General features: G+C 37.4%; 1 protein-coding gene across 1 annotated transcript in view; it reads right to left on the reverse strand.

Annotated features, from left to right (window-relative positions):
* Window positions 1-25,645, reverse strand: part of Cand1 (Cullin-associated and neddylation-dissociated 1) — a 290,969-nt gene that overhangs the window by 163,490 nt on the left and 101,834 nt on the right. Inside the window, exons 6-8 of the mRNA XM_090385031.1 lie at window positions 12,059-12,125; window positions 10,031-10,129; window positions 1,581-1,707 (exon numbers count right to left, since the gene is read on the reverse strand). Of these exons, the coding sequence (XP_090241157.1) occupies window positions 1,581-1,707; window positions 10,031-10,129; window positions 12,059-12,125 (293 nt within the window). The remainder of the gene's footprint in view (window positions 1-1,580; window positions 1,708-10,030; window positions 10,130-12,058; window positions 12,126-25,645) is intronic.

Consider the following 25,645-nt stretch of genomic DNA (forward strand, 5'->3'; position numbering starts at 1 on the left):
TACAAAATGCTACAGGAACAGCAGATGAAGCAGTATGATGAATAGGCACTAACCAATTTAAGACACTTAATAGCTGAGGAAAGCATAATCTAATTTAGATCTTATCACAGCATGATAAACATGCATTAGTGAATAATGATCAGCTCCCCATGTCATGGGGGTATTGCTCAGAGAATGTTTAATTTATTTAGGCTGTATGTAGATATTTTATGTGTTCTAGGACATTTTATTTGTTTTCCACAATTAATCTGAAAAGTCTGTTACTATGTTTGAGTGGGATCTGTTGTTTGCTTAATCTTAGTTCTGGCTCAGGATGCATCTTTTGTCTTCTGCAAAAGTGTATTGCTGCTGTATTTTGTTTCAAGATTTGATATCTGTTATAGATGATCCAGGACTATTTTATTTATAGCACACTAGAGCTGTCTCTACATTGTGAACACATTCTATGAGTGACATGAAATGGTGAAGTCACTGGCACACAGATACATTTAAAAACTGTTTCTGGAATAACTTCTATGATTCTACACAATTCTTGATAAGATTTTTGCAACTTTGGACAAGACACAGATCTACTGCCACCAGCCTGGGTCAAAGCAGTAGACCAGATAACTGAAACATTCACCACCTCCAAAGGAAGCAAAAACAGTTTTCATTTGCTGGAAAGGCGATGGTGGCAATCTTTAGGATTTCCAAAGGAACAATAATGGTGGACCATGTTCTAACAAGTCAAACTGTAATAGGAGTGAACATGCTAATCTATTACATCAATTACAAGGTGTTAGCATTAGCATTAGCATCAGTAGAGGCATACGAAGCTTATACGGCATCAGCCAAAAAAAAAACTTCCCATTTCACCCTACTATTCACTCCAAAGGTTTGTCCAGTTCTTCCTTGAATTCATTTAAGCTGTCAATGTCCACAATGACACGTGGAAATTTGTTCCAGCAATCAAATGCCCACTGGTGTAATCTGAGCAAAAGGAAGAATTCCATCAACATTGAGCTTGCTCAAACCATTCAAGGCTTTATACACCTCAATTAGATCACCTCGCAGGTGCCTACCTAGCCTTAAGACACTGCAATTTGCAGAACTTAAGCCTTTCTTGGTAAGAGCAACCCTTTGTTCTGCTCACCAATCTTGTTGCCCTTCTCTGTACTCGTTACAGCAGCTCCACATCTTTCCTAAAATGAGGCCTCCAGACCTGTATGCAGTACTCAAGGTGTGGCCTGACCAGTGCCTTATACAAGGGGATAATCACGTTCTTATCCGTGCTAGCAAAATTCCTATATATCACTGCCAAGAACCAATGAGCTACTCTTTTAGCCCATCTGCACTGCTGAGAAAACTTCCTATCTAACTAAACAATTACCCCAATGTCATCAAGTTTAAGAGAAACACTGAGTCAATGTAACTAAACTACAGGTGAAAAGTGGTTTATCAGAAGACTAAGGGCATAGTTAAATAATTTGTAAAGTTGTAATAATAATTATAATAATAAAAATTACTCCCATTTCAATTTATGCTGTCATGTCCACATTGCAATTTACATAATTTTCAATTTCACAAATTAAAAATCATACCTGATAGCACCAATACATTGTATACAGGTTCTAGTTGTGGAAGTAGAGGTATTTTTGCCAAGTTCCTCCAAAAGCGTGTCAATTAACTTATTAAATAATAGTTGGCTGCAGCTCATTACAAGATAACCTGAAAGAACAGTAATTTATTAAAACACTTTATTATTAAAATATAATTTCTTTAAAAACATTTTTATAATTTTCTTCAATTTCCCATTAAATAAAATCTATTTCTAAATTAGTTCATGGAAAATTTAATATTTACTACATAACAGGTGCCTGTTGCAAAAAAGTTGGGCTTGAATCACTTCAGTTCAATATATTCAGATATTGGGATGTCTCAAGCTGTGCATCAAATAAATGTTTTTAACAAGATGTCACAAAAATAAACAATATTATAAGCATAGGTGATGACTATAGGGCTGATAAAAGTTCTTATACATTGTTACCAAAACATCAAAAGCTGTTTTAGAAGCCTTATACATAACTGTTCAGAGAACAGTCATATCAGACTGGTCACTCTCAAGAGATGTTTTCAATATCAACTACCTTGAGTTTTATACTACCAAATGGAATGTTACTCTGCAACTTGGATGCAGTCTTGCATGAAACCAGCAGGTTGTGTTAAACCTGTGGTGTGCCATTTCTTCCAAACAATTTATGTAGGTCTTATTGAAGTAGCATACCTGATTACTGTTATTAGCCTGTCTGCCTTTATAAAGTTGGCAAAATTAAAACATTAAATCTGAAATACATACTTCAGCGATGGCCAACCCTTTCCTACAGCATGAACATAGTCAGGGGCAGACTGCCATAAGACTTACCGAGGAAAACCTGGTGGGCCGGAGGCCAGTGTGATTTTCAATATTACACCCTGAGCTTCGATACGTTCTATTTATTTTCCCCAGTAAGAATTTTTGACCCAGTCCGTCTCTGAACACATTATACCATAATATTTCTCGTATGCCAGTTAGGAATGGTTTCAGAGACAACCCAGGTCAAATTTTATTTGGGGATGGGAAAACTGCTGCAAACTACATTTGCGGATGTAGTTACCACTTAGCATTAGCATTAGTAGAGGCATATGATGCAAGAAAGCAAGCTTATTCAGCATCAGCCAAAAAAAAAAAAGCAAAAAAAAAAAAAAAACACACCACTCCCATTTCACCCCTCCGTTCGTTCGAAATACCTGTCCAGTTGAGCCTTAAATTTGTTTAGGTTATCAACTTCAACAACAAATGATGGAAGTTGGTTCCACCAACCATCCACCCGCTGGCCAAAGGCAAATTTCGGCACATCTATCCGACATCCGTCCTTCCTCAATTTGAATTTATGCCCTCTGAGGTGATTATTCTGAGCAAGAGGAAGAATCCCATTGGCATTGAGCATGCTCAAACCATTCAAAGCCTTATACACCTCTATCAGATCACCTCGCCGGTGCCTAGTCTCCAGACTCTGTAATTTGCAAAACTTAAGCCTTTCTTCGTAAGAACAACCCTTTGTTCCATTCACTAATCTTGTTGCCCTTCTCTGTACCCGTTCCAGCAGTTCTACATCCTTCTTGAAATGAGGCTTCCAGACCTGTATACAGTACTCAAGATGTGGCCTAACCATTGCCTTATACAAGGGAATAATCACCTCCTTATCCCTGCTAGAAAAATTCCTGTATATCATTGACAAGACACCATGAGCTACTCTTGCAGCTCGTCTGCACTGCTCAGAGAACTTCATATCTGCCTGCACAATTACCCCCAGGTCCTTTTCATTCTCCACCACTGTCAGTGTAGTACCGCAGAGTTGATACGTTGCTCTGGGGTTACTGTTTCCCATATGTAGTACTTTACATTTGTCAATGTTAAACTTCATTTGCCACCTCTCAGCCCATCTGTTCAACCTTTCCAGATCCTGTTGCAGCAGCATAGCGTCAGTAGTGTCCTTAACGACCCTGCCAACCTTTGTATCATCTGCAAACTTGGACATTAAACTTGATATACCATCATCAATATCATTCATAAACACCGAAAACAACAACGGACCCAACACTGAACCCTGAGGAACTCCACTAATAACATTAATCCACATTGAGCAGTGTCCATTGATTACCACTCTCTGTCTTCTGCCACTCAACCATCCCCTTATCCATAGCAGCAATTTGCCTCCAATGTCACACTGCTCCAAATTGTGCAGCAGTCTTCCATGTGCAACAGTATCAAAAGCCTTTCTAAGATCCAAATATATAATATCAAAGTTATTCCCTGCATCCAGTTCTTTTGTGACTACATCATAGTATCCAATCAAATTGGTCAGGCAAGACCTGCCCTTACAAAACCATGCTGCATCTGAGCTATAACTGAATTCTTGTCTAGATGATCCTGCAGTGCTTCTTTAACCAGTGCCTCCATTAATTTTCCTGGAACAGAAGTTAAACTAACAGGTCTATAATTACTTGTGTCAGCCTTTGATCCTCCTTTGTGAATTGGGGTTACATTTGCACATCTCCAGTCTATGGGTATCTCCCCTGAGTCCAAAGAAGCTCTCATAATTATGGCTAGGGGTTTGCTTACTTCCTTTGCTGCCTCCTTTAATATAACTGGATAGATCCCATCCACCCCAGGTGCCTTTTTTATGTTTATCCTCAACAACCTCTCCTCCACTTTCCTCTCAGTTATTACAAAATCATCTAGCTCACTGCCAATGTCTACTTTACCTACGTCATTTTCCTTCCTGAATAACTCCTCATGCATGAATGTAGATGCAAAATACTTGTTTAGATTGTTAGCCACCTGAGCAGGATCCTCAACTGTTGAACCATCAATATCCAGTGGACCAATCTGATTCATCCCTTTCCTTCTTGAGCTTAAATAGGTAAAGAACTCTTTTCTGTTTTTCTTTGCATCCTTTGCCAAAGATTTTTCGTAGTCTGCCTTTGCCTGCCTAATCTCCTTTGTGACTTGGTTACAGACCAACTTATATCTATCATAGGCTTCCATGTCGCCCATTTTAGAAAAAAGCTAAAACATTCCATACAAAAATTTTTAAGACTGGGCTATTAAAGGGAAGCAATCTCCAAACCCCACTTACTCATATACACCTGGAACCACTTAATATTTTTGCTGTATAAAGAGCAATTTTAAGTTTATAAAATAAATTCATATAGGTTAACACCACAATTATTTCATACTTTCTAACAACAAAAGTGGAATTTAAACTGTACATGCTTATCTTCATTTCTAATTATTCGGTTTTTTTTTCATTTTTTAAGTTACTTTTTCCATATTAGTTGCCAAATTAAATCTGCAATTTACTAAATTTATTTATAAGACTTCTGCTATGAGTGTAATAAATATCTGAAATTGTAACACTTCACTGGATCATATTAGCACACATCACTTCAACAGCAGAACTATTTTTTGTAAAAAGAAAGTGTAAAAAAAAAACTGTTTAGGCAAAAAGAGGAAAAAACACTAAGGTATCAAATATATTACAATGGTGAGAAGGAATAAAATTGATTAAGAAAGGATTTTCCATCACAAATATATATATTTACATATAAAGCTTGTCCTGCTATTGCATGCCATTTTACAATGCACGTTTCAAGTTACACACACTTATTTGACACCCTGTCTGCCATTATGTACATGAAACCCACACACAACCATGTTTTTGTTAACATCATTTCAATTTTTATTGAAATGAGTGGTGTCAGTGTGGTACTACACTGACATCACTCATTTGTGCAGTTGGATACGAGGTTCCCAGAGCAATGCAGACAGGTTGCTAGGACAGCTCATGGGGGTTTTGTCAATGATACACAGCAATTTTGCTAGTAGGGATAAGGAGGTGATTATCTCATTGTATAAGACAATGGTCAGGCACATCTTGAGTACAACACACAGGTCTGGTTGTTGTTGTTATTTTGGTTTTTAGGAGCATTAGCAACTAAGGCCATATTGCTCCGGTGCGGTGGTCATTCCCTGACCTTTCCGCATGCTCCGTATTTACACAGGTCTGGAGGCCTCATTTTAGGAAGGACATGGAGCTGCTGGAACGAGTACAGAGAAGGGCAACAAGAAAGGGTTCAGTTCTGCAAATTGCAGCATCTGGAGATTAGGTACCTGCAAGGTGATCTGACTGAGGTGTTTAAGGCTTTGAATGGACTGAGCAAGCTCAGTGATGAGATTCTTCCCCCTCTTGCTCAGACCACACACGAGAAGACACAAATTCAAACTGAAGTGGGTGGTTGATTGTTGGAACAAACTTCTGTTGTTGTGGAAGTTGATAGCTTAAATAAATTCAAGGAAGAATCAGACAAACCACTGGAGGGAATGAATAGGCGAAATGGTGGATGAGTTTTTTTTTTTTTTTTGGCTGATTCCGTATAAGCTTGCTTTCTTGCATTATTTGACATGGCTAATGCTAATTTAAGGTGGTCTACATAATACATAACAAATATATTTATTTGTTATGTATTATGTAGCACATAACAAAAATATTTATTATGTTCCATAAAAGGAACATAATACATAACAACTCAACTGTTTTAAGAAAATTTAATGCTACATTGCACATTTTTATTACACTGCATTTTTCCAGAATGTATGTCGCTTGTTATAGCAGGTAGAGCTATATTTGTGTATGTTTTTTTTTAATCTCAACTATTCAGCATTAAGGAAAGATTTTTTTACTATAATTATTTAAGTGAATTCTAGAGAACTGCACACTATGAGAAATCCTTTAGATCAGTTTCCATAGTTCCAATAACAAAATAAAATAACAAGATGTTCTTGAATAAGTAATCAAGAACAACTTGTTAGTGAGAAGAATGTTTTATATAAAAAGATAATTCTTGCATATTACAATCATCCCTCGATTTGCACAGTTTTTTATTGCATGGTTTCGCTACCTGCACGATTTTTGTTTATGAAGCTTCAAAAATAGAAATGAAAAGTTATTTGTGAAATGTGTTTCTACTTATTGAAGTAGAAACACATTTCACCATAATAACGTAAAATCCCACAGAATTCCAGCTGTTGGTATTATTGCAAATGCAATATTGAGTTTACCACACGTTTATAATTAGATTGTACTAACAGAAAAGCCCAATAAATCGGAAAGTGCAAATTGTTTTTATTGTTTTATGGTCATGATGACCTCCAGAAATGTGCTTTAGAAAAATATCACAAAGTCATTCAAAAATTGATTCTTATAACCAAACATAGCAATAAATGGTGGTGTGGTTGTCCAGTTATTTTCGAAACAACTTCCTCATTCAGGAACCCCCTTCATCAGTTATCCTACGTTAGCTGTTCAGACAATCTTTTTCTGGTTCAAGCAATGTAGTTTTTTAATAATTAAGCATTGCTTTTGCTGATTTAATATTTCTTGTCTATATTTTTGTGTTTAATTAGTGTCTAAAATGAAGAAAGCTACAACAAAAAAAAAAAAATTTTAATTTAGAAAAAATTAAATCATTACGGAGTTAGAAAATGGTGAAAAGGTTGTGACATTGGTCAAGAAATAACAGCATAAATGAATCCAGCATTTGATGAATCAGAGAAAATGCTGAGAAAATTAAAAGTTCAGTTATCTGTTCCACATCATTGGCTGCAAAAAGCACTAAAAAAGCGAGAAATTTGTTAATAGAGAAAACTGAAAAATTACTTTCTTTCTAGATAAAAGATCTTAATCAAAAGAGAATGCCTCTTAGTGCAGGTATTATTCATGCCAAAGCTCTGCAAATTTATAATCGCTCACAAGAAGCTGGCCCATCCAATGCAGACGTCTTTCATCGGTAAGGGTTGGTTTGAAAATTTTAAAAAAACGTCAGTCTTCACAATCTAAAATTAACGGGCAAAGCAGCCAGTGCAGATATAGAAGCTGCTTCTTTGTATCCGAAAACTTTAAAGGATGTTATTGCGACCTTGACTTGCTAGATAGCAAGTCAAGCGTTTAAATGCTGATGAGACCGGTTTATTTTGGAAGCACATGCCAAGCCGAACATTCAATTCAAAAGAAGAGAAAACCACCTCAGGTTTCAAAAGATAGGCCAACGCTTTCTGTTATGTGGCAATGCAAATGGTGACTAAGTGTAAACTGCTTCTGATTTATACATCAGAAAATTCTTGTGCTTTTAAAGGAATATCAAAAAGCTCCTTACCAGTTCGTTGGAAATCGAGCAAAAAAGCCTGGATGATAGCCAAAATTTTTGAGGAGTGGTTTTTAAATTTCTTTTATGTCGAAACAAAAAGATATTGCCTGAAGAAGAACATAGCATTCAAAATCTTGCTCATTCTTGACAATGTGCCCAGTCATTCTGCACATTTGTCTGATCTGCATCCAAATGTGAAAGTTACCTTTCTTCCAGCAAATACAAGTTTGTTAATTCAGCCGATGGACCAAGGTGTTATAGATTCCTTTAAATTTTATTACTTAAGATCTTTTTTACGATTGGTAGAAGCTACTGATGGAATAGGCAGTCTTTCAATTCGAGATTATTGGTGAAATGATAACATTCTTGATGCTGTAAAAAGTATTGAATTCACATGGGGTGAAGTTAAGAATTCAACAATGGATGCAGCGTGGAAAAAGCTGTGGCCATGCACTAAAGAAGCCATGGTCAAAATGCCAGAGGTAGTTGAGATTTTGAGAATTGGCAAAATGATTAGTGGAGAGGGATTTGAAGAACTGGAACCAGCAGATATCACAGAAGTCCTCGAATTTCAAGAACAATTATCAGTGGACGATATTTTTTCACAATGTGAAGAAGACAACAAAAATGATAAAAACGAAGAAGATGCACACAAAAATTTGACTGTGAAGAGACTAGCCGAGTTTTTAAGACTTGCAAATCAGCTTAGCCAAGAAGCTCTGGATATGGATTCTAATTTGGAGAGAAGTTTAATAAATTTTTCAGAACTTTATTATTAGCTTTAGTTCCTTATGAAGAAATTTATAGAGAAAAACAGTGACGAAGAAGCAATGAATTTAGATTAAAAATCTAGAGGTAAGTATTAGCAAGATTAATTTTATGGACGTGTTTCTTACCGAATGAAGACAGTTTTTTTCGCACTGTTTTTTTTTTTTTTTTTCTGTGTACAGGTATGGAACCCCATTATGCCATATAAACTATGTTTTGCATTGTACGGATTTGAACTGCGCTGTGTTTTCATGGAATGTAACCCCCACACAAATTGGGGGATGACTGTATTTTTATCATTTAATTCCAATCAAAAATGTCTATAAAAATCTTTACTTCTAGTAAAGTATTTAAAAAAAAAATAAATCAACTCATACCTTCCCCATTGCTGAATAGCAAATATCCAATTCTGCTTTGAACCTTACAAAACTTTCCACCTCAACTACCATGGCAGGCAATTTATTCTAATAATCTACAACATGCTGTCTGGAAAAAAACTTCAGGATATCCAGCCTTCTGTTACTACTCAAAATTGTCTGTGTCCTTTGGTTCTTTTCTCTTCTACTAGAGAAAATATATTTTTCCTGTTCATTCTACTAATTCCCTTCAGGACCTTATATATATATATATATATATATATATATATATATATATATATATATATAAAAGGCTCATTTCCCAAGCTGTCTAGTTGCCAAACAGGGCAGTCTGCACCTTCTAAGCCCTTTTTTCATATGGCCATTGATTAGCACCCTCATCAATCTGGTTCCCTCATCGATCTGAAAACAATATTCTAAATGTGGTCTCATTATTGTCTTATACAGAGAGACAATGAGATCCTTTTTTCTGCTTGTGAAGGTTCTACATATCATATACAGGATACTATGTGCCTTTCTAGGCATGTGATTTTACTATTATATATTACAATGCAATTAACAATTGCATCTCTATTTCAGTTATATTCTGCAATAAAGAGTTATTATGAGAGAAAAGAAGGCCTCCGTAGCCAAGTGGGCAGGAGCGGGAGTGCAGTAGCATACGCTCTTTGAGTAGACCGGGGTTCAAGCCCCTGACTGCTGAATACGGTCGATCTGCCAACCCGCACTGGACCAGCATGGCAGATTATGGTCCATTTCCCTCAACATGAATTGTTGAGGAGGCTTCCATCCTGCAGTGGGTTGATAGCGGCTGCACTTTACTTTTACTTATGAGAGAAAACACATGAAAATCAACTTGGCACTCTAAGCAACAATGAAGTGGATAAAAATTTAGTCTGCTAATAAGTTAAGTAAAAAGAGAACTTATTCAGTTTGGTATCTGCCTGTGCAATTATGGAGAACAGTGGGAAAATGGGAGAAACATGGCGTTCCAAAATAGGAATTTCACTCACATTTAGGATGACAACAGTAAGATGCCAATTAGTGTGCTAAAGGACTATTTAAATTCTTCTAAATAATGTGGATAACAAAAAATATTTAAAATGTTAAAAAAAAACAAACACTTCACTAACAGGAAGTAATTTGTCAAGAATACTAACCAATTGCAGTTATTGAGCGTTTTCTGACAGCTAACCTTGGACTAGCTAGCTGGGGAAGAAGAGCCTCTTGTATTGATGGATGAAAACTAATAAGCAATCCTGAATAAAAATAAAATAAAAATAAATCATATAAAAATGAAATTATATTACTGGTAATAATATAATTTTTTTTCAGTAATAATATTTGTATTTAGAAGAAAAATTATTACTTTGAATACATAAACATGCTTGTTTTTTGGGAGGATTTTTTTGGAGCACAACCACTGAGATCAGATTGCACTGTTTCTATTATGTTATTTTTTGTTGTGAACTCTGCCTGTATATACGAGTGTTTAAAAGCCAATTTGTATGCTGTGGGGGATGAAACTCTCCCTTATTTGATTAACTAACAAGGGAGAGTTTGAATTGGAGAGGTCTGATTCAAATCAGACCTCTCCAAAGAGTGATAAGTAAAGTGGCTATAGTGTGACAGAAGACAATAAATATATTTACAAAACTCCTCACCACAAGGCTTTTGTAATTAAGGAAACTTTTATTAAGTATTAATTAGAAATCATTTACAGAACTCTAATAACTTATAGTAGTTATTAGGAGTACACACTGGAATTTTTGGAACTGCAAATAACATTTTAGGTATCAACACAAATACTGGATTGATGTATTAACACATCAATGTTTTGCAAGTTGCATGCGCTTTTCTTTTTTTTTATAAGAAAAATTTCCTAGTCCTTTGGTGTGCATACTGTCCAACTTTTAACATGGTAGGACATTTAATGATGAAATTATACCAAAGAAATATTTAAAAAGGAATATGGTTCAAAATTTATAAATGATAATTCATTATAAACGTTGTATTCAATATACATTGAATCTCATACCATATTCATACCAAATGAATATGGTATGACATACAATGAAGTGAATTTCTCCATTTCAAGGGAATCATCCTGAAATGTAGCAAGATCTCATTCACATTCTTAATGGCTTGATGGGCTTACATGCCACTTTTACTTTTTTTTTTTACACAACTGGGTGTGCACAGTATGTCCCTGGGGTTTCATAATCTCCCAGTCTCAGCAGCTTTTTCAACAGATGCTTCTCACAGTTCACCTTACCACTTATTTTTCATAAATCTGATCCTTTTCACTGTTTCCTCCTTTGTTCAAACTTGCATTTAACTGTAAAGTTTATGATGAAATATCTGTTGAACTCATCTGCCATTTCATCTAGTTGGTCTATAAAAATAGTCATTCCATCTTATAAGGCACCTATCTAATTTATTCTTCTTCCTTGTATTTGCATACAAGTAGAACAGAACGTCTTAGCTCTCCTTAACAGTGATTTCACACACACTCAGCTTTCAACTGTTTTAGTTGACATATAAATCAATGTCTTGCAATAATCTGCAACTATTCTCATGCTATTTTCTTTTGGTCAATTAAATCTGTCAACTGTCTTGTCTTTTCACCCATTTTGAAGTCTCCCTTTTGTGGCATTTCCCCCAATAAGAATGAACATGCTTTATTTTTTTGCTTCCATAATAAATACCTAAAATATCTCCTATAATGCATTGATATAACACATGTTGAAATGTAGCATGTAACAGTACTGCTTCATTAGAGTATCCTTATAGACACAATCTGATCACAGGCAACTTTTTTCCCCCCATTAATAAAAGTTCTGATTTATTATAAAAGTTCAATGTACATTCAGCAATTGTGTACATCATAATGCAATAACAATACATTAATGACAAGTACAATAAAACATTTATATGAAAAGACTTAAAAATATCATTATAATATAAAGTGAAATTAGTGAAAATTTGAAAACAAAATTGCAAATGATTGTATTACTGTAAAATTCCACAACTGTCTCTTGAGTAGAAAGAGAGATGCATAAAAAGGCAATGACAAACTTAAGTTGTCTGAAATCTGATTTAACTAAAACAATTCTAACACTTAATATAAGTGGTTTTACCATGCCAGACTAAAAACAACTTGGAAACTGCACTTAATGTGTACATACCACCAAACCTACTCAGCAGATCACCTAAGATATCTAGAGCCTCCAACTGAACTGAAACATCTTCTTGCTACAAATATAAACTTTCTGTTACATGTCATAGTGAAATCTTTCACAAATTGTAATTTATATTTTTAAAATGTTTAATAAATAGGGCCAGGATGTTTATAATACCGTGGATTCTGGTTATTTGGGCCAAATCTTAAAGAACAGAACCTAATCAAGAAAATAAGCAGGGTTTTCTTTGTTTAATTAGAGCAACATGCCGTTTAATTTGGGCAGGAGACCGGCAGCACTCTAGATTACCCTACGATTGTCTTCGACCATACCACATGGTCCAGTCAGATTTCTGGAGGTCATAACCATAAAACAATTAGCAGTTTCTGGTTTATTGGGCTTTTCTGTTAGTGAAACCTATTATAAATGGATAGTAAACTCGATCTTATCGAATTTGTGATAATACCGACACCTAGAATTCTGTGGATTTTTACGTTATTATGGTGAAATGTTTCCCCCTCCATGAAATCTTCAATCATATAAAAAACAAATAAATTTTCAAAATCTTCTCTTCATTCCTATTTTTTAAGCTTCATAACTCGTTACTCTGTTCTCACTTGTGTGTATCATGTTAGTTGGAATTTGTGCATGCCGTGTTTTGTCGTTGACTGCTTATCTTTTTTTACTGTTTTAAATTGTAACCCCCCCTCCCCCCAATGTCAGTGAACAGAAATATCAACTAGTTAGTATGTGCATATTAAGTTATGCACGTAAGCATAAATGTATTTTTATTTTGCTAATGTGTGGAAAATATTCTTCCAATTTTTACGTATCATTCAATTTTTTAATTGGTAAGGTAATAAAGTGTAAATTTGTGCTTAATATATCTTTAATTTTATAGCCTATGGATAATATTCCTCCTATTTTTGCTTATTAGAATTGCTGTTTAATAGAATTAAATTTCAATTCAAACATGATCACAATGATCAGCACTTACTACATATTATATAGCGAACATACTTTATTATGGTAAGTTTATTGTAACGTGATTTGATCGTACAGAAAAGCAATCGTAAAGCTCAGGTCCACTGCATTTTTAACTATCGACGTGAAACTTTGCATAGTTGGGGCAGCTGCTTAATTGGGCCAAAATACACTATTCCAATGTTTCCCAAATAACCAAAATCCACAGTAATATTAAATATTTATAACTGTATTTAATAAAAGTTATACAATATGTAGATACAGGTGCAACAACTGAAATCGGGTAACCTGTAAATTGCTGGGTTTTGGACATTAAATCCAAACCAATAACAAAATGTCAAAATTCAAGCACAGATAAAGGGAGCCCACATATGGCAGTGCAACTATCTTCTTTTTGATAATTTTTTTATGTGATTAATATTACTGAAGTGACCAATAAAATAGTTTCAGTAATGTTTCATTTTTATCAAGAGCCAAAGATACCACCTGTATATAGGAATAAAAGTAAAGGCTTTTAAATAGCCCCCCCCACCATAACTGATACAAAAAATCCTTGTTGCTTTGGTGGCCTTGAGAAAGTGTTATATGACTATGGAATACCATCAACTGTCCAACAATCAATGCAAAAAGAAAAAAAATCCAGAGAGGAGAAACACATTACTGAAATGTAAACTACAGCTTTGTCTGCTGAAGAGCAATGACTGTTAATTAACCAAAAAACTCATTGTAGCACACTTTGAATTCACTAAGAATCACAAGCTAATCAACCAAAGAATAAAAAAGCATAATTATCAACCAAAGCTTTTAGGTTTTGTTTTCTTTAATAAATTTCCATACACACTCTGGAGAGTTAAAACCAGAAGAGTTTATGCCATTCTGTTTTATTACAGATCCATGTTAGGTCCTTGAGGTTGTCGCAGACATTCTCTCATATATGCCACACAATCTGTGCTTGCTGCCTGGGAGCCTAAAACGCTGATGGAACTGATATTCGGGTGATACTCAAGTCAAGTGGACCAAATTTCAGCGAAGTCTGGATGGTCTGAGACAGCCAAATCCTCTGCTTGCACCTTCACGATGATGGGACTGATAGTAATCCGGCATATACCCCCATGCACAAGCACACCTGGGTAACCGGCCAGGTGTGAACCAATGTAAGTAGGGGTCGAGGTGTGGCACCCACACCATATGGAGGAATGCCACCCCCCTGTGTTACCAGGCAATACTAGGTGGTATTGACTCTCATCAACCGGTGCAATACCACCACTTTGATTATTGGAGGCTTCAAGTGGCAGAACCCATGTTTAGTCTATAGAGCCGAGTTCCGGAAAATCCTTCCCCATCTCTTCCATCATGCAGTATGATGGATGTCTTTTGATGTTAGGATGAACACCATGGCAAGATCCAAATTTCATTACATTTCAAGGGTACATCTCTAAAATGCTGTTCACAGGCCAGCTGCTAGTTAGTACACTGGACTGAACCTATTTGTAACTTTCTGAGAGGCTCCTGGATCAGCTAGTGTATAATCTCGCTACCTCTACTCTGCCAGATAATGACTGGAGGGAGTCCGAGTAGTGTGCATGTGCGGGGGGGGGGGGCGCTTGTTGAGGCCATGTTATGTCAAGAATCTGGATTTATTCTCACCATGAGTAGTAACACCATATACAAAAATTTTATTACTCCACACACCATGTCCCCTTTCCACACTTTTTCTTATTGAATACACCATGAACTGTCAAACTAATAGAGCAAGCTTATCTAGAAAAAGATCTAAACCTCCCAAACATTTCCTAGTTCATTTCACAAATATACATGGTCTCAGTTCTAATCTCAACAATGTTCATTTCCACTTACAGTCTGCCAAACCACATGTACTTTTTCTGACAGAACCTTAGTTATTGGTTGATTAAACTACTGCTCATCTCAGATGCCCAAATTATTCGCTGTATGATTCCTTTTGTCTCAAAGGTGGTACTTGTACATATGTCCGTTCCAATATTTTCTGTCAGAGACATGGTAATTTGGAATCTCCTCTTTTCGATCTTCTCTGGCTTAAAATCTCTCTACCTCATTCTGTCAAATTCATCTGTTGTCTCTACCGTTCTCCCAACTCCACTAATCACTCGGAGCTCTTTGACTTCCTTTCTTTGCAACTTGACCTTCTACAGTCCAACTTTCCTAACAGTGAGGTAATTTTCTTTGGTGATTTTGATGTTCATAACTCCAGCTGGCTTCTGTTCTCTAGTCACACAGACCCAGCTGGTCGAGATGCTGAGGCTTTTGCAATTACTAACGACCTCGCACAGATTATTCATTTACCTACCAGAACACTGCCAATGCACTTGATCTTTTTCTCACAAACAACCCTTCTAAGTACTCTGTCGAAGTGAGTGGTCCTTTAGCATTAGCAGAGGCATTTGATGCAAGAAAGCAAGCTTATGCAGCATTGGCCCAAAAAAAAAAAAAAAAAACCACTTCCACTTCACCCCTCTGTTCGTTCAAAATACCTGTCCAGCTGAGCCTTAAACTTATTTAGGCTATCAACTTCCACGACAAGGGATGGAAGTCTGTTCCACCAACCAACCACCCGCTGGCCAAGGCAAATTTCCGCACGTCTATCCTACATCTGTCTTTCCTCAATTTGAATTTATGCCCTCTCAGGTGATTATTCTGAGCGAGAGGAAGAATCCCATCAGCATTGAGCATGCTCAAACCATTCAAGGCTTCATACACCTCTATCAGATCACTTCGCTCGTGGCTAGTCTCCAGACACTGTAATTTGCAAAACTTAAGCCTTTCTTCGTAAGAGCACCCCTTTGTTCCATTCACTAATCTTCTTGCCCTTCTCTGTACTCGTTCCAGCAGCTCTACATCCTTCTTGAAATGAGGCCTCCAGACCTGTATACAGTACTCTAGGTGTGGCCTGACCATTGCCTTATACAAGGGAATAATCACCTCCTTATCCCTGCTAGAAAAATTCCTATATATCATTGACAATACACCATGAGCTACTCTTGCAGCCAGTCTGCACAGCTCAGAGAACTTCATATCTGCCTGCACAACCACCCCCAGGTCTCTTTCATTTTCTACCACTGTCAGTGCAGTACCATAGAGTTGATACGTTGCTCTGGGGTTGCTGTTTCCCATGTGTAGTACTTTACATTTGTCAATGTTTCACACCCCAATTCACAAAGGAGGATCAAAGGCTGACACAAGTAATTATAGACCTGTTAGTTTAACTTCTGTTCCAGGTAAATTAATGGAGGCACTGGTTAAAGAAGCACTGCAGGATCATCTAGACAAGAATTCAGTTATAGCTCAGACGCAGCATGGTTTTGTTAAGGGCAGGTCTTGCCTGACCAATTTGATTGGATACTATGATGTAGTCACAAAAGAACTGGATGCAGGGAATAACTTTGATATTATATATTTGGATCTTAGAAAGGCTTTTGATACTGTTGCACATGGAAGACTGCTGCACAAATTGGAGCAGTGTGGCATTGGAGGCAAATTGCTGCTATGAATAAGGGGATGGTTGAGTGGCAGAAGACAGAGAGTGGTAATCAATGGACACTGCTCAACGTGGACTAATGTTATTAGTGGAGTTCCTCTAGGTTCAGTGTTGGGTCCGTTGTTGTTTTCGGTGTTTATGAATGATATTGATGATGGGATATCAAGTTTAATGTCCAAGTTTGCAGATGATACAAAGGTTGGCAGGGTCGTTAAGGACAATACTGACGCTATGCTGCTGCAACAGGATCTGGAAAGGTTGAACAGATGGGCTGAGAGGTGGCAAATGAGGTTTAACATCGACAAATGTAAAGTGCTGCATATGGGAAACAGTAACCCCAGAGCAACGTATCAACTCTGCGGTATTACACTGACAGTGGTGGAGAATGAAAAGGACCTGGGGGTAATTGTGCAGGCAGATATGAAGTTCTCTGAGCAGTGCAGACGAGCTGCAAGAGTAGCTCATGGTGTCTTGTCAATGATATACAGGAATTTTTCTAGCAGGGATAAGGAGGTGATTATTCCCTTGTATAAGGCAATGGTAAGGCCACATCTTGAGTACTGTATACAGGTCTGGAGGCCTCATTTCAAGGAGGATGTAGAGCTGCTGGAACGGGTACAGAGAAGGGCAACAAGATTAGTAAATGGAACAAAGGGTTGCTCTTACGAAGAAAGGCTTAAGTTTTGCAAATTACAGAGTCTGGAGACTAGGCACCGGCGAGGTGATCTGATAGGTGTATAAGGCTTTGAATGGTTTGAGCATGCTCAATGCCAATGGGATTCTTCATCTTTCTCAGAATAATCACCTCAGAGGGCATAAATTCAAATTGAGGAAGGACGGATGTCGGATAGATGTGCGGAAATTTGCCTTTGGCCAGCGGGTGGTTGGTTGGTGGAACCGACTTCCATCACTTGTTGTTGAAGTTGATAGCCTAAACAAATTTAAAGCTCAACTGGACAGGTATTTCGAACGAACGTAGGGGTGAAATGGGAGTGGGGTTTTTTTTTTTTTTTTGGCTGATGCTGAATAAGCTTGCTTTCTTGCATCATATGCATCTGCTAATGCTAATGTTAAACTTCATTTGCCACCTGTCAGCCCATCTGCTCAACCTTTCCAGATCCTGTTGCAGTAGCATAGTGTCAATAGTGTCCTTGACAACCCTGCCAACCTTTGTATCGTCTGCAAACTTGGACATTAAACTTGATATACCATCATCAATATCACTTATAAATACAGAAAACAATAATGGACCCAACACTGAGCCCTGAGGGACTCCACTAATAACATTAGTCCTGATGAGCAGTGTCCATTGTTTACCACTCTCTGTCTTCTCCCCCTCAACCACCCCTTTATCCACAGCAGCAATTTGCCTCCAATGCCACACTGCTCCAATTTGTGCAGCAGTCTTCCATGTGCTACAGTACCAAAAGCCTTTCTAAGATCCAAGTATATAATATCAAAGTTATTCCCTGCATCCAGTTCCTTTGTGACTGCATCACAGTATCCAATCAAATTGGTCAGGCAAGACTTCCCCTTAACAAAACCATGCTGTGTCCGAGCTATAACTGAAGTCTTGTCTAAATGATCCTGCAGTGCTTCTTTAACTAGTGCCTCCATTAATTTTCCTGGAACAGAAGTTAAACTCACAGGTCTATAATTACTTGTGTCAGCCTTTGATCCTCCTTTGTGAATTGGGATCACATTTGCACATCTCCAGTCTGTGGGTACCTTCCCCTGAGTCCAGGAAGCTCTCATAATTATGGCTAAGGGTTTGCTTACTTCCTCTGCTGCCTCCTTTAATATAACTGGATAGATCCCATCCACCCCGGGTGCCTTTCTTGTGTTTATCTTCAACAATTTCTCCTCCACTTTACTCTCAGTTATTACAAGATTGTCTAACTTACTGCTAGAGTTGAATACACCTCTGGCTTTCCCTTTCGCTAAATAACTCCTCATGTGTGAATGTCGATGCAAAATATTCATTTAGTTTGTTAGCTACCTGAGCAGGATCATCAACAGTTGACCCATTGATATCAAGTGGACCAATCTGATTCATCCCCTTCCTTCTAGAGTTTACATAAGTAAAGAACTCTTTGCTGTTTTTCTTTGCATCCCTTGCCAAAGATTTCTCATAATCTGCCTTCGCCTGCCTAACCTCCTTGGTAACTTGGTTACAGATCAACTTGTATCTATCATAGGCTTTGTGTCATGTGTTAATTTGTATGTATCCCATGCATGTTTCTTCTCTGCCATATGCCTCATTAGTTCATCTGACATCCATTTTGGCCTAAACCTTGAACAATATTTCTTAGTTGGTATGTAAAGCCTAGTAGCTTCCAAGATAAGTTCTTTGAATGCTTCCCATTTTGCATTTGCTGTTGGTAACATCATCAGTTGGTCCCACTGTATAGAATTTAAATACTGTCTCAGTCCATCGTAGTCGCCTTTACGAAAGCAATAACCCTTTCCTTTATCCCTAATGGTAGTTACCTCTGAGTAAATCCCACTTTAGCACACTGTGATCACTGCCACCTAGTGGTTCATTTATCTGCAGATTCTTAATGCATGAAGAATCACTGCTGATAATCAAATCAAGAGTATTCCTCCCTCTAGTTGCCTCCCGAACATGCTGATGTAGAAAACAATCATCCAATAAATCCACAAAAGCCTTGCTAGTGTGTGAGTGACCAGCCCCCAAATTCCAGTCAATATCTGGGAAATTAAAATCTCCAATTATAAGACTCTCTGATTTACTGGCCCACTATTTCCCTGTACAGTTTCTTATTATACTCATCAGAGTCATTAGGCCTATAGCACACTCCTACTCTCAATTTTGATCTCCCAATGCTTACGTCACACCAAACTGACTCGACACTGCACTGTCCAGCGATGTCCACTGGCTTCACTTCCTTGGATTTTATGTATTTCTTAACTAATAGCATAACCCCTCCTCCCTTCCTATCCAGTCTATCCTTTCTGTAGACGTTGTACTCCCAAATTCCAGTTCTGCATTCCTTATATCTGTGTGACACCACGTCTCTGATATCCCAACAATATCTGCCTTTGATGTTTTGAGCAATACCTCAAATTTATTTACTAAACTCCTAGCATTGGTGTACACGCAAATATACATGCACCTATTTCTATTCTTAGCTACCCTAACACAAATCATGTGTTTACTTGTACCACAATGACTCCCAGCAGTCTCTGAAATATCCTGCATCTTGTTTTTCAGGCTTCTGCTCATTCCAATAGAAGCAGTGCAAGAATCTTTCACCTCTGCCAGTGGCTACTGTTAATCTATTCGTCTTTGTCTCCCCCCAAGCTAGCAGTTTTCCGACCCACCTAACACTGCCTCGATAGCATCAGCAAATATTCTTGCACCCTTTCTATTTAAGTGTATCCCATCCCTGTAGAAGCAATCTCTCCTGTTAACAAGTACAGTCCAGGCTGAAAAAAATTCTATCCCTTGAGCCTTGCACAATCTTTCCAGGGCCAAATTGATCGACACGGCTCTCATCATATACTCCCTCCTATCGTGTCTGGGCAGAATTGCAGACACTTTCAAATTCAACCCTATTTCATGGCTTTTTTTCAACAGTGACCTGTACTTGTTAAGCAATTCTACTCTTGATATCATTAGTGCCAACGTGTACAACTATATCACCTTTTGTGCCCTTAAAAGATGATATCTGCTCTGCAACGTCATCAACCTTTGCCCCTGGCAGACATACCCTGGTCCTGTTCCACCTATCCTTTTTACAAAGGATGTTCCCCGTTTCCCTGATAATAGAGTCACCAACAACTACTAGTTCCTTTGGGACCAGCGCATTCTGCCTTGGAGGTTGCCGCTGTGTTGCACGATGACCAAGTGCAAGCTCTGGCATTGATGTGGGCAGCTGAGAGCTTGATGGACCCCTCAATTTAGTTCCTTCGAGGGCATCCACCTTTAGGCACACTAGATCACAACTTGGTGATTGTTTCTTCTTCAAATTACCCATTATCTCGTGGCTATTCCCAACCTCATGTTGTTTGCATTACAAGAATGGAAAATGGGATGACCTGCGAGTTTTATTTTCTTATTTTCCTTGGACAGATTACTGTTCCAAACTTCTGATGTCAACATTTGCTCAGATCGTGTCAGTGAAATTATTCTTGTAGGAACGGAATCCTTTATTCCATACTCCACGTTAAAATCGACCTTTATCTAATGTGCTAAAGCTGTTCAACACAAGAATGTTGCATATCATAATTGGCTCGTTTCCAATTCTTCAGTTTCATTTTCTGCCTACCCCAAAGCTCACAACAATTCTAAAGCAGTTATTAATCAGTCCAAACTAGATTTTGAACAGGCTAAAAGTAGAAAACTTGCTTCTTGCCCTAATGGTAGCCGAACAGTCTGGTCTCTTGCCACAGCTACTAGCCGCAACTTTTGCCCATCACTGCTTCCACCTCTGTTAAAACCAGATGGTTCTATTGTCACTTCAGCCAAGGATAAGGCCCACCTGCTAGCATCCCATTTTTCTTCAAACTCATGTATTAATGATCTTGGTAAAACACCTCCCGAAATTCCCAACACGCTCCATTCAATGCCTCCTGTGGTCTTCCATCAAAAGGATGTCAGAAGGATTTTTACAAATCTTGATGCTAAGAAAGCTCCAGGTCCTAATGGTATTTCTCCACTTAGTCTCAAAACCTGTTCTCCTGAACCTACTCCTGTTCTTTGTCACCTTTTTTTTTCACTTGCTTATTCAAAAGGTGTTTTCCTTCTACTTGGAAATTTGCTCATATCCAACCAGTTGCTATAAAGGGTGACAAATCCCTCCCATCCAATTACTTCTACTCTTTCTAAAGTAATGGAGAAATCAATTTATTATTATTTTTTTTTTTTGTTAGTTGTTGCTGCACCGGCTTCTGTGGCCATGATGCACCTCCCAAAGGCTTTACATTTTCTTCTGATCCAAGCCCAAGGCAGGATTCGAACCAGCGACCTTTGGGTTCCAAGGCAGGCACTTTGCCCACCTGGCTAACCCTGGTCGGCGAGAAATCATTTAACCGGCAACTTTTAAACCACACAGAAACCTTCCGTCTGATCAACGATTGACAGTATGGATTCCGTCAGTGTCGATCCACTGGTGATATCCTGGCTTATTTTACCCATTTATGGACAAATTCAATGGAAAAATGAAGCACAAGCAGTTGCTCTTAACATCTTAAAGGCTTTTGATCATGTCTGGCATAAAGGTCCTCTAAAGAAGCTTCTGTCTTATAGTTTGCCAACTGTTTTTTGCAATTGGTTATCCAGTTTTATCTATGACCGCCCACTGAGGGTGATGGTAGATAGCTCTTTCCTCTAACTTCTCTACTAATGCTGGTGTCTCCCAAGGTTCAGATCTTTCCCACACTTTTCCTCTTGTATATTAATGACCTTCTTCCACTGACTGGAAATCCTATCCATAGTTTTGCTGATGATAGCACATTGCATTCCACCTTCCAGTTTGAGAAACCGAAACCTTGCCCTGCTCAATCAGCTTCAACTTCTCAAATATCTGCTACCAATTCCTTAAATGCTGATCTCCAAGTAATTCTCCAGTGGGCCAAAGACAAATTAGTTAATTTCAATCCTTCTAAAACTCAGTCCTGCCTTATATCTCACAAAAAGGATTCTTCAGCTCCTATGCTTATCTTTGGTGACACTCCGATTTCTAGGCAAGATGATATATTTCTTTTAAGGATTATCCTCACTTCTAATCTCTCATGGCACAAGCACATCACAAATATTGCTTCCTCTGCATCTAAAAACTTGGTTTTCTCTTTCACTCTCAGCGTTACTTTTCTTCCAAACAGCCGTTCACTCTGTACAAATCACAAATCCATCCTACCATGGAATATTGTTCCCACATCTCTCAGGCTTCTAGAGTCCATTCAGAAGAGGGCAGTTAGGTTAATTAATGACTGCTCTAACAGAGTCTCTCCACTCGCTGTCTCATAGACGTACTGTTCCTGCTGCATGCCTTTTCTACAGATACTTCCACGGGCACTGTTGTTCTTAATTGGCTTCTATAATTCCCACTGTCTCTTTCAAAACAGTTCGAACATGAGCCACCACCAGTCAACATCCATTTACTCTCCAACTTCAAACTCGCAGAACCAGCTTTTCACCTTCCTTCATACATACTTCCCGAAAATTATAGTGTACAGATGTTCAAGTCTAATGTTAAGAAATATCTTCTTTTGTCTTCTTAACCTTCAACCCCAGCAGGGTACTAAGTACTATAGGTTCTAATACCTCTCGTGTTTGGGGTTTTCATATATATAAAAAAAGAGATTCACCAACAAAATATCTAACAACCGGCAGTGCACTTTCTTTTGTCAGCACATAAGAGTTGATCTTACAATGTGTGAATTTGTGTTGACATGTTACCCAAGGCATGACAATCTGATCCAATCAAAGTTTTAGAAATAAATTTGGTAAAATTTATGAGTCAGGACGACAGATTTTATTCATGGCAGTTGAAAGTCTGCTGGCTGCCAAACACTCAATGTATATATACAAAGCTGCCAACAGTTTATGGAAGTTTTAAATTAAATATTATTTAACCTTGATCTAATATAATTGAATTTGCCATCCAGTAGCATCATACCGAATGAATTTTGCATGAAAGTGAAATGACTGCTTCAGAAGAGGGCAGGGGTTTTAAAAATGTTCAGATTTCAGATCTTCTACCTGTATCAAAAGTTTTAATCTAACTAAATTTTGATCAAAGTTATTACAAAAAGAAAAATTTGCTTATATTTTATCTTAAAATTATAGCTGGCAGAAATGAAACAAGGGGGAAAGAATTAAGTATACATGGAATATTATATAAGTAACATTTGTAACGGCATCTTACTTTTTCTAATGACTATTAAGGGAAATACAACTATACCAATACACTTTCATTAAATTCTCTGATGACAATTTCTTTATGGGAACTGTTATTTGTATGTTTTCTCTATATTTCTAACATCAAAACTATGTGATGAACTTTGCCATGGAAGTCAAATAAACAATTAGTTTCTGTTCTGGATTCATTATTGTCTATTTAGCAAATCTAAGTAATGTTATGTTTAGATATTATCATTGATGAAATTATTTTTTACTTGTTCTTATTTCTTCTCATTATTTGCATTACATTACTTCATGTACGTTTTTACTGCAAAGGAATAAGACTGGAGGAGGGTTACAAATTAAATTTATGGTCTAGGAAAGTGTTTATTCATATACTGAAGTACAGGTCTTTATTTATTTATAAAAATTATACACAAAAATGAAAAGTTGCCTATCTATTCATGCTGCTTTGCCTAACTGTCTGAAAAAAATAAAGTTCATTAAGGATGGAACCAAAGGCCTCATCTACAAATTTTCTTGGATAAAAGAGGGAAATCAAGCAACAAATGTTATTTAACAACATTCATTCATTCTTACTGATTATTACAGTTGAAGCAAAAGCAGGCCACTGTACTTCAGCATTTTAAATGCTGGACTACTTCAGTCATTATATTTGCACATTTGAACTGCTTTATTTTTGGAATAGTACTACATATGGGAAGCAGTAACACCAGAGTAATGTATCAACTCTGTGGTACTACACTGACAGTGGTAGAGAACGAAAAGGACCTGGGGGTAATTGTGCAGGCAGATATGAAGTTTTCTGAGCAGTGCAGATGGCCCGCAAGAGTAGCTCATGGTGTCTTGTCAATGATATACAGGAATTTTACTAGCAGGGATAAGGTGATTATCCCCTTGTATAAGGCAATGGTCAGGCCATACCTTGAGTACTGTATACAGGTCTAGAAGCCTCATTTTAAGAAGGATGTAGAGCTGTTTAAACGAGTACAGAGAAGGGCAACAAGGTTAGTGAATGGAACAAAGGGCTGCTGTTACGAAGAAAGGCTTAAGTTTTGCAAATTACAGTGTCTGGAGACTAGGCACCTGCAAGGTGATCTGATTGATGTGTATAAAGCCTTGAATGGTTTGAGCATGCTCAATGCTGATGGGATTCTTCCTTTTGCTCAGAATAATCACCTGAGAGGACATAAATTCAAATTGAGGAAAGACAGATGTAGGATAGATGTGCAGAAGTTTGCCATTAGCCAGCGGGTACTTGGTTGGTGGAACAGACTTCCATCCTTTGTTGTGGAAGTTGATAGCCTAAATAAATTTAAGGCTGAGCTGGACAGGTATTTGGATTGAACGGAGGGGTGAATTTTTTTTTTTTTTTTGGCTGATGCTGCATAAGCTTGCTTTCTCGCATCATATGCCTCTACTAAGGCTAATGAATATAAAAAAGGCAAAAATGTCTTTTGTTCAAAATTTATAGAGCATATTATTTAATTATATGTATTACCATTTAATGTTAATAATGAATTTAAGTGTGCATGTCTTTAGCTGCATCTTTAAAATATCTAAGACTGAAAAGTAATTGCAAATTATTTTGAACTGGAACTATGATATATGTTGAAAGGAATAGGTTTTATAGGTCCTATACCCCACTTCAGAAAATGAATTTAGGTCACTTATCCTAGAATTCCATGCAAGAGACTAGGAGTCTCCAGACTGTACAATTTAGGTAATAGTAGAGAACAGCAGTTTAATTTAGTATTAGTTATCCCATAAATATTTATATGGACTTTTTAGTAAACAAAGGGGCACAACTGCTTGTAGTGAACCTATTTTGACCTTGCTGTTCACTGAAGACACTGCCCTACCTAACTCATGATTAAACAAATTCTCAGTCTTTTTTTCTGTAGATGTTGTTTGAGGTATCATGAGTGCATTTATTATATGTCCCTCAGTGAACATGGTAAGTAGCAGTAATAGAGGCATGCGATGCAAGCTTATGTAGCATCAGCCAAAAAAAAAAAAAAAAAAACATTTCCCACATCCATCCCCTCTAAAAGTTTGTCCAGTTCCTACCTTGAATTTAGTTAAGCTATCAACTTCCACGACAGATGGAAGTTTGTTCCAGCAATCAACTGTCCACTGGCTAAAGGCAAATTTACACACACTATTCTACAACTGTCTTTGCTCAATTTGAATCTATGCCCAGTCA

Source organism: Mastigoproctus giganteus, chromosome 11 (genome assembly GCF_048544385.1).
Source record: "Mastigoproctus giganteus isolate SK-2022 chromosome 11, ASM4854438v1, whole genome shotgun sequence".
In the NCBI taxonomy this organism is placed as follows: Eukaryota; Metazoa; Arthropoda; class Arachnida; order Uropygi; family Thelyphonidae; genus Mastigoproctus; species Mastigoproctus giganteus.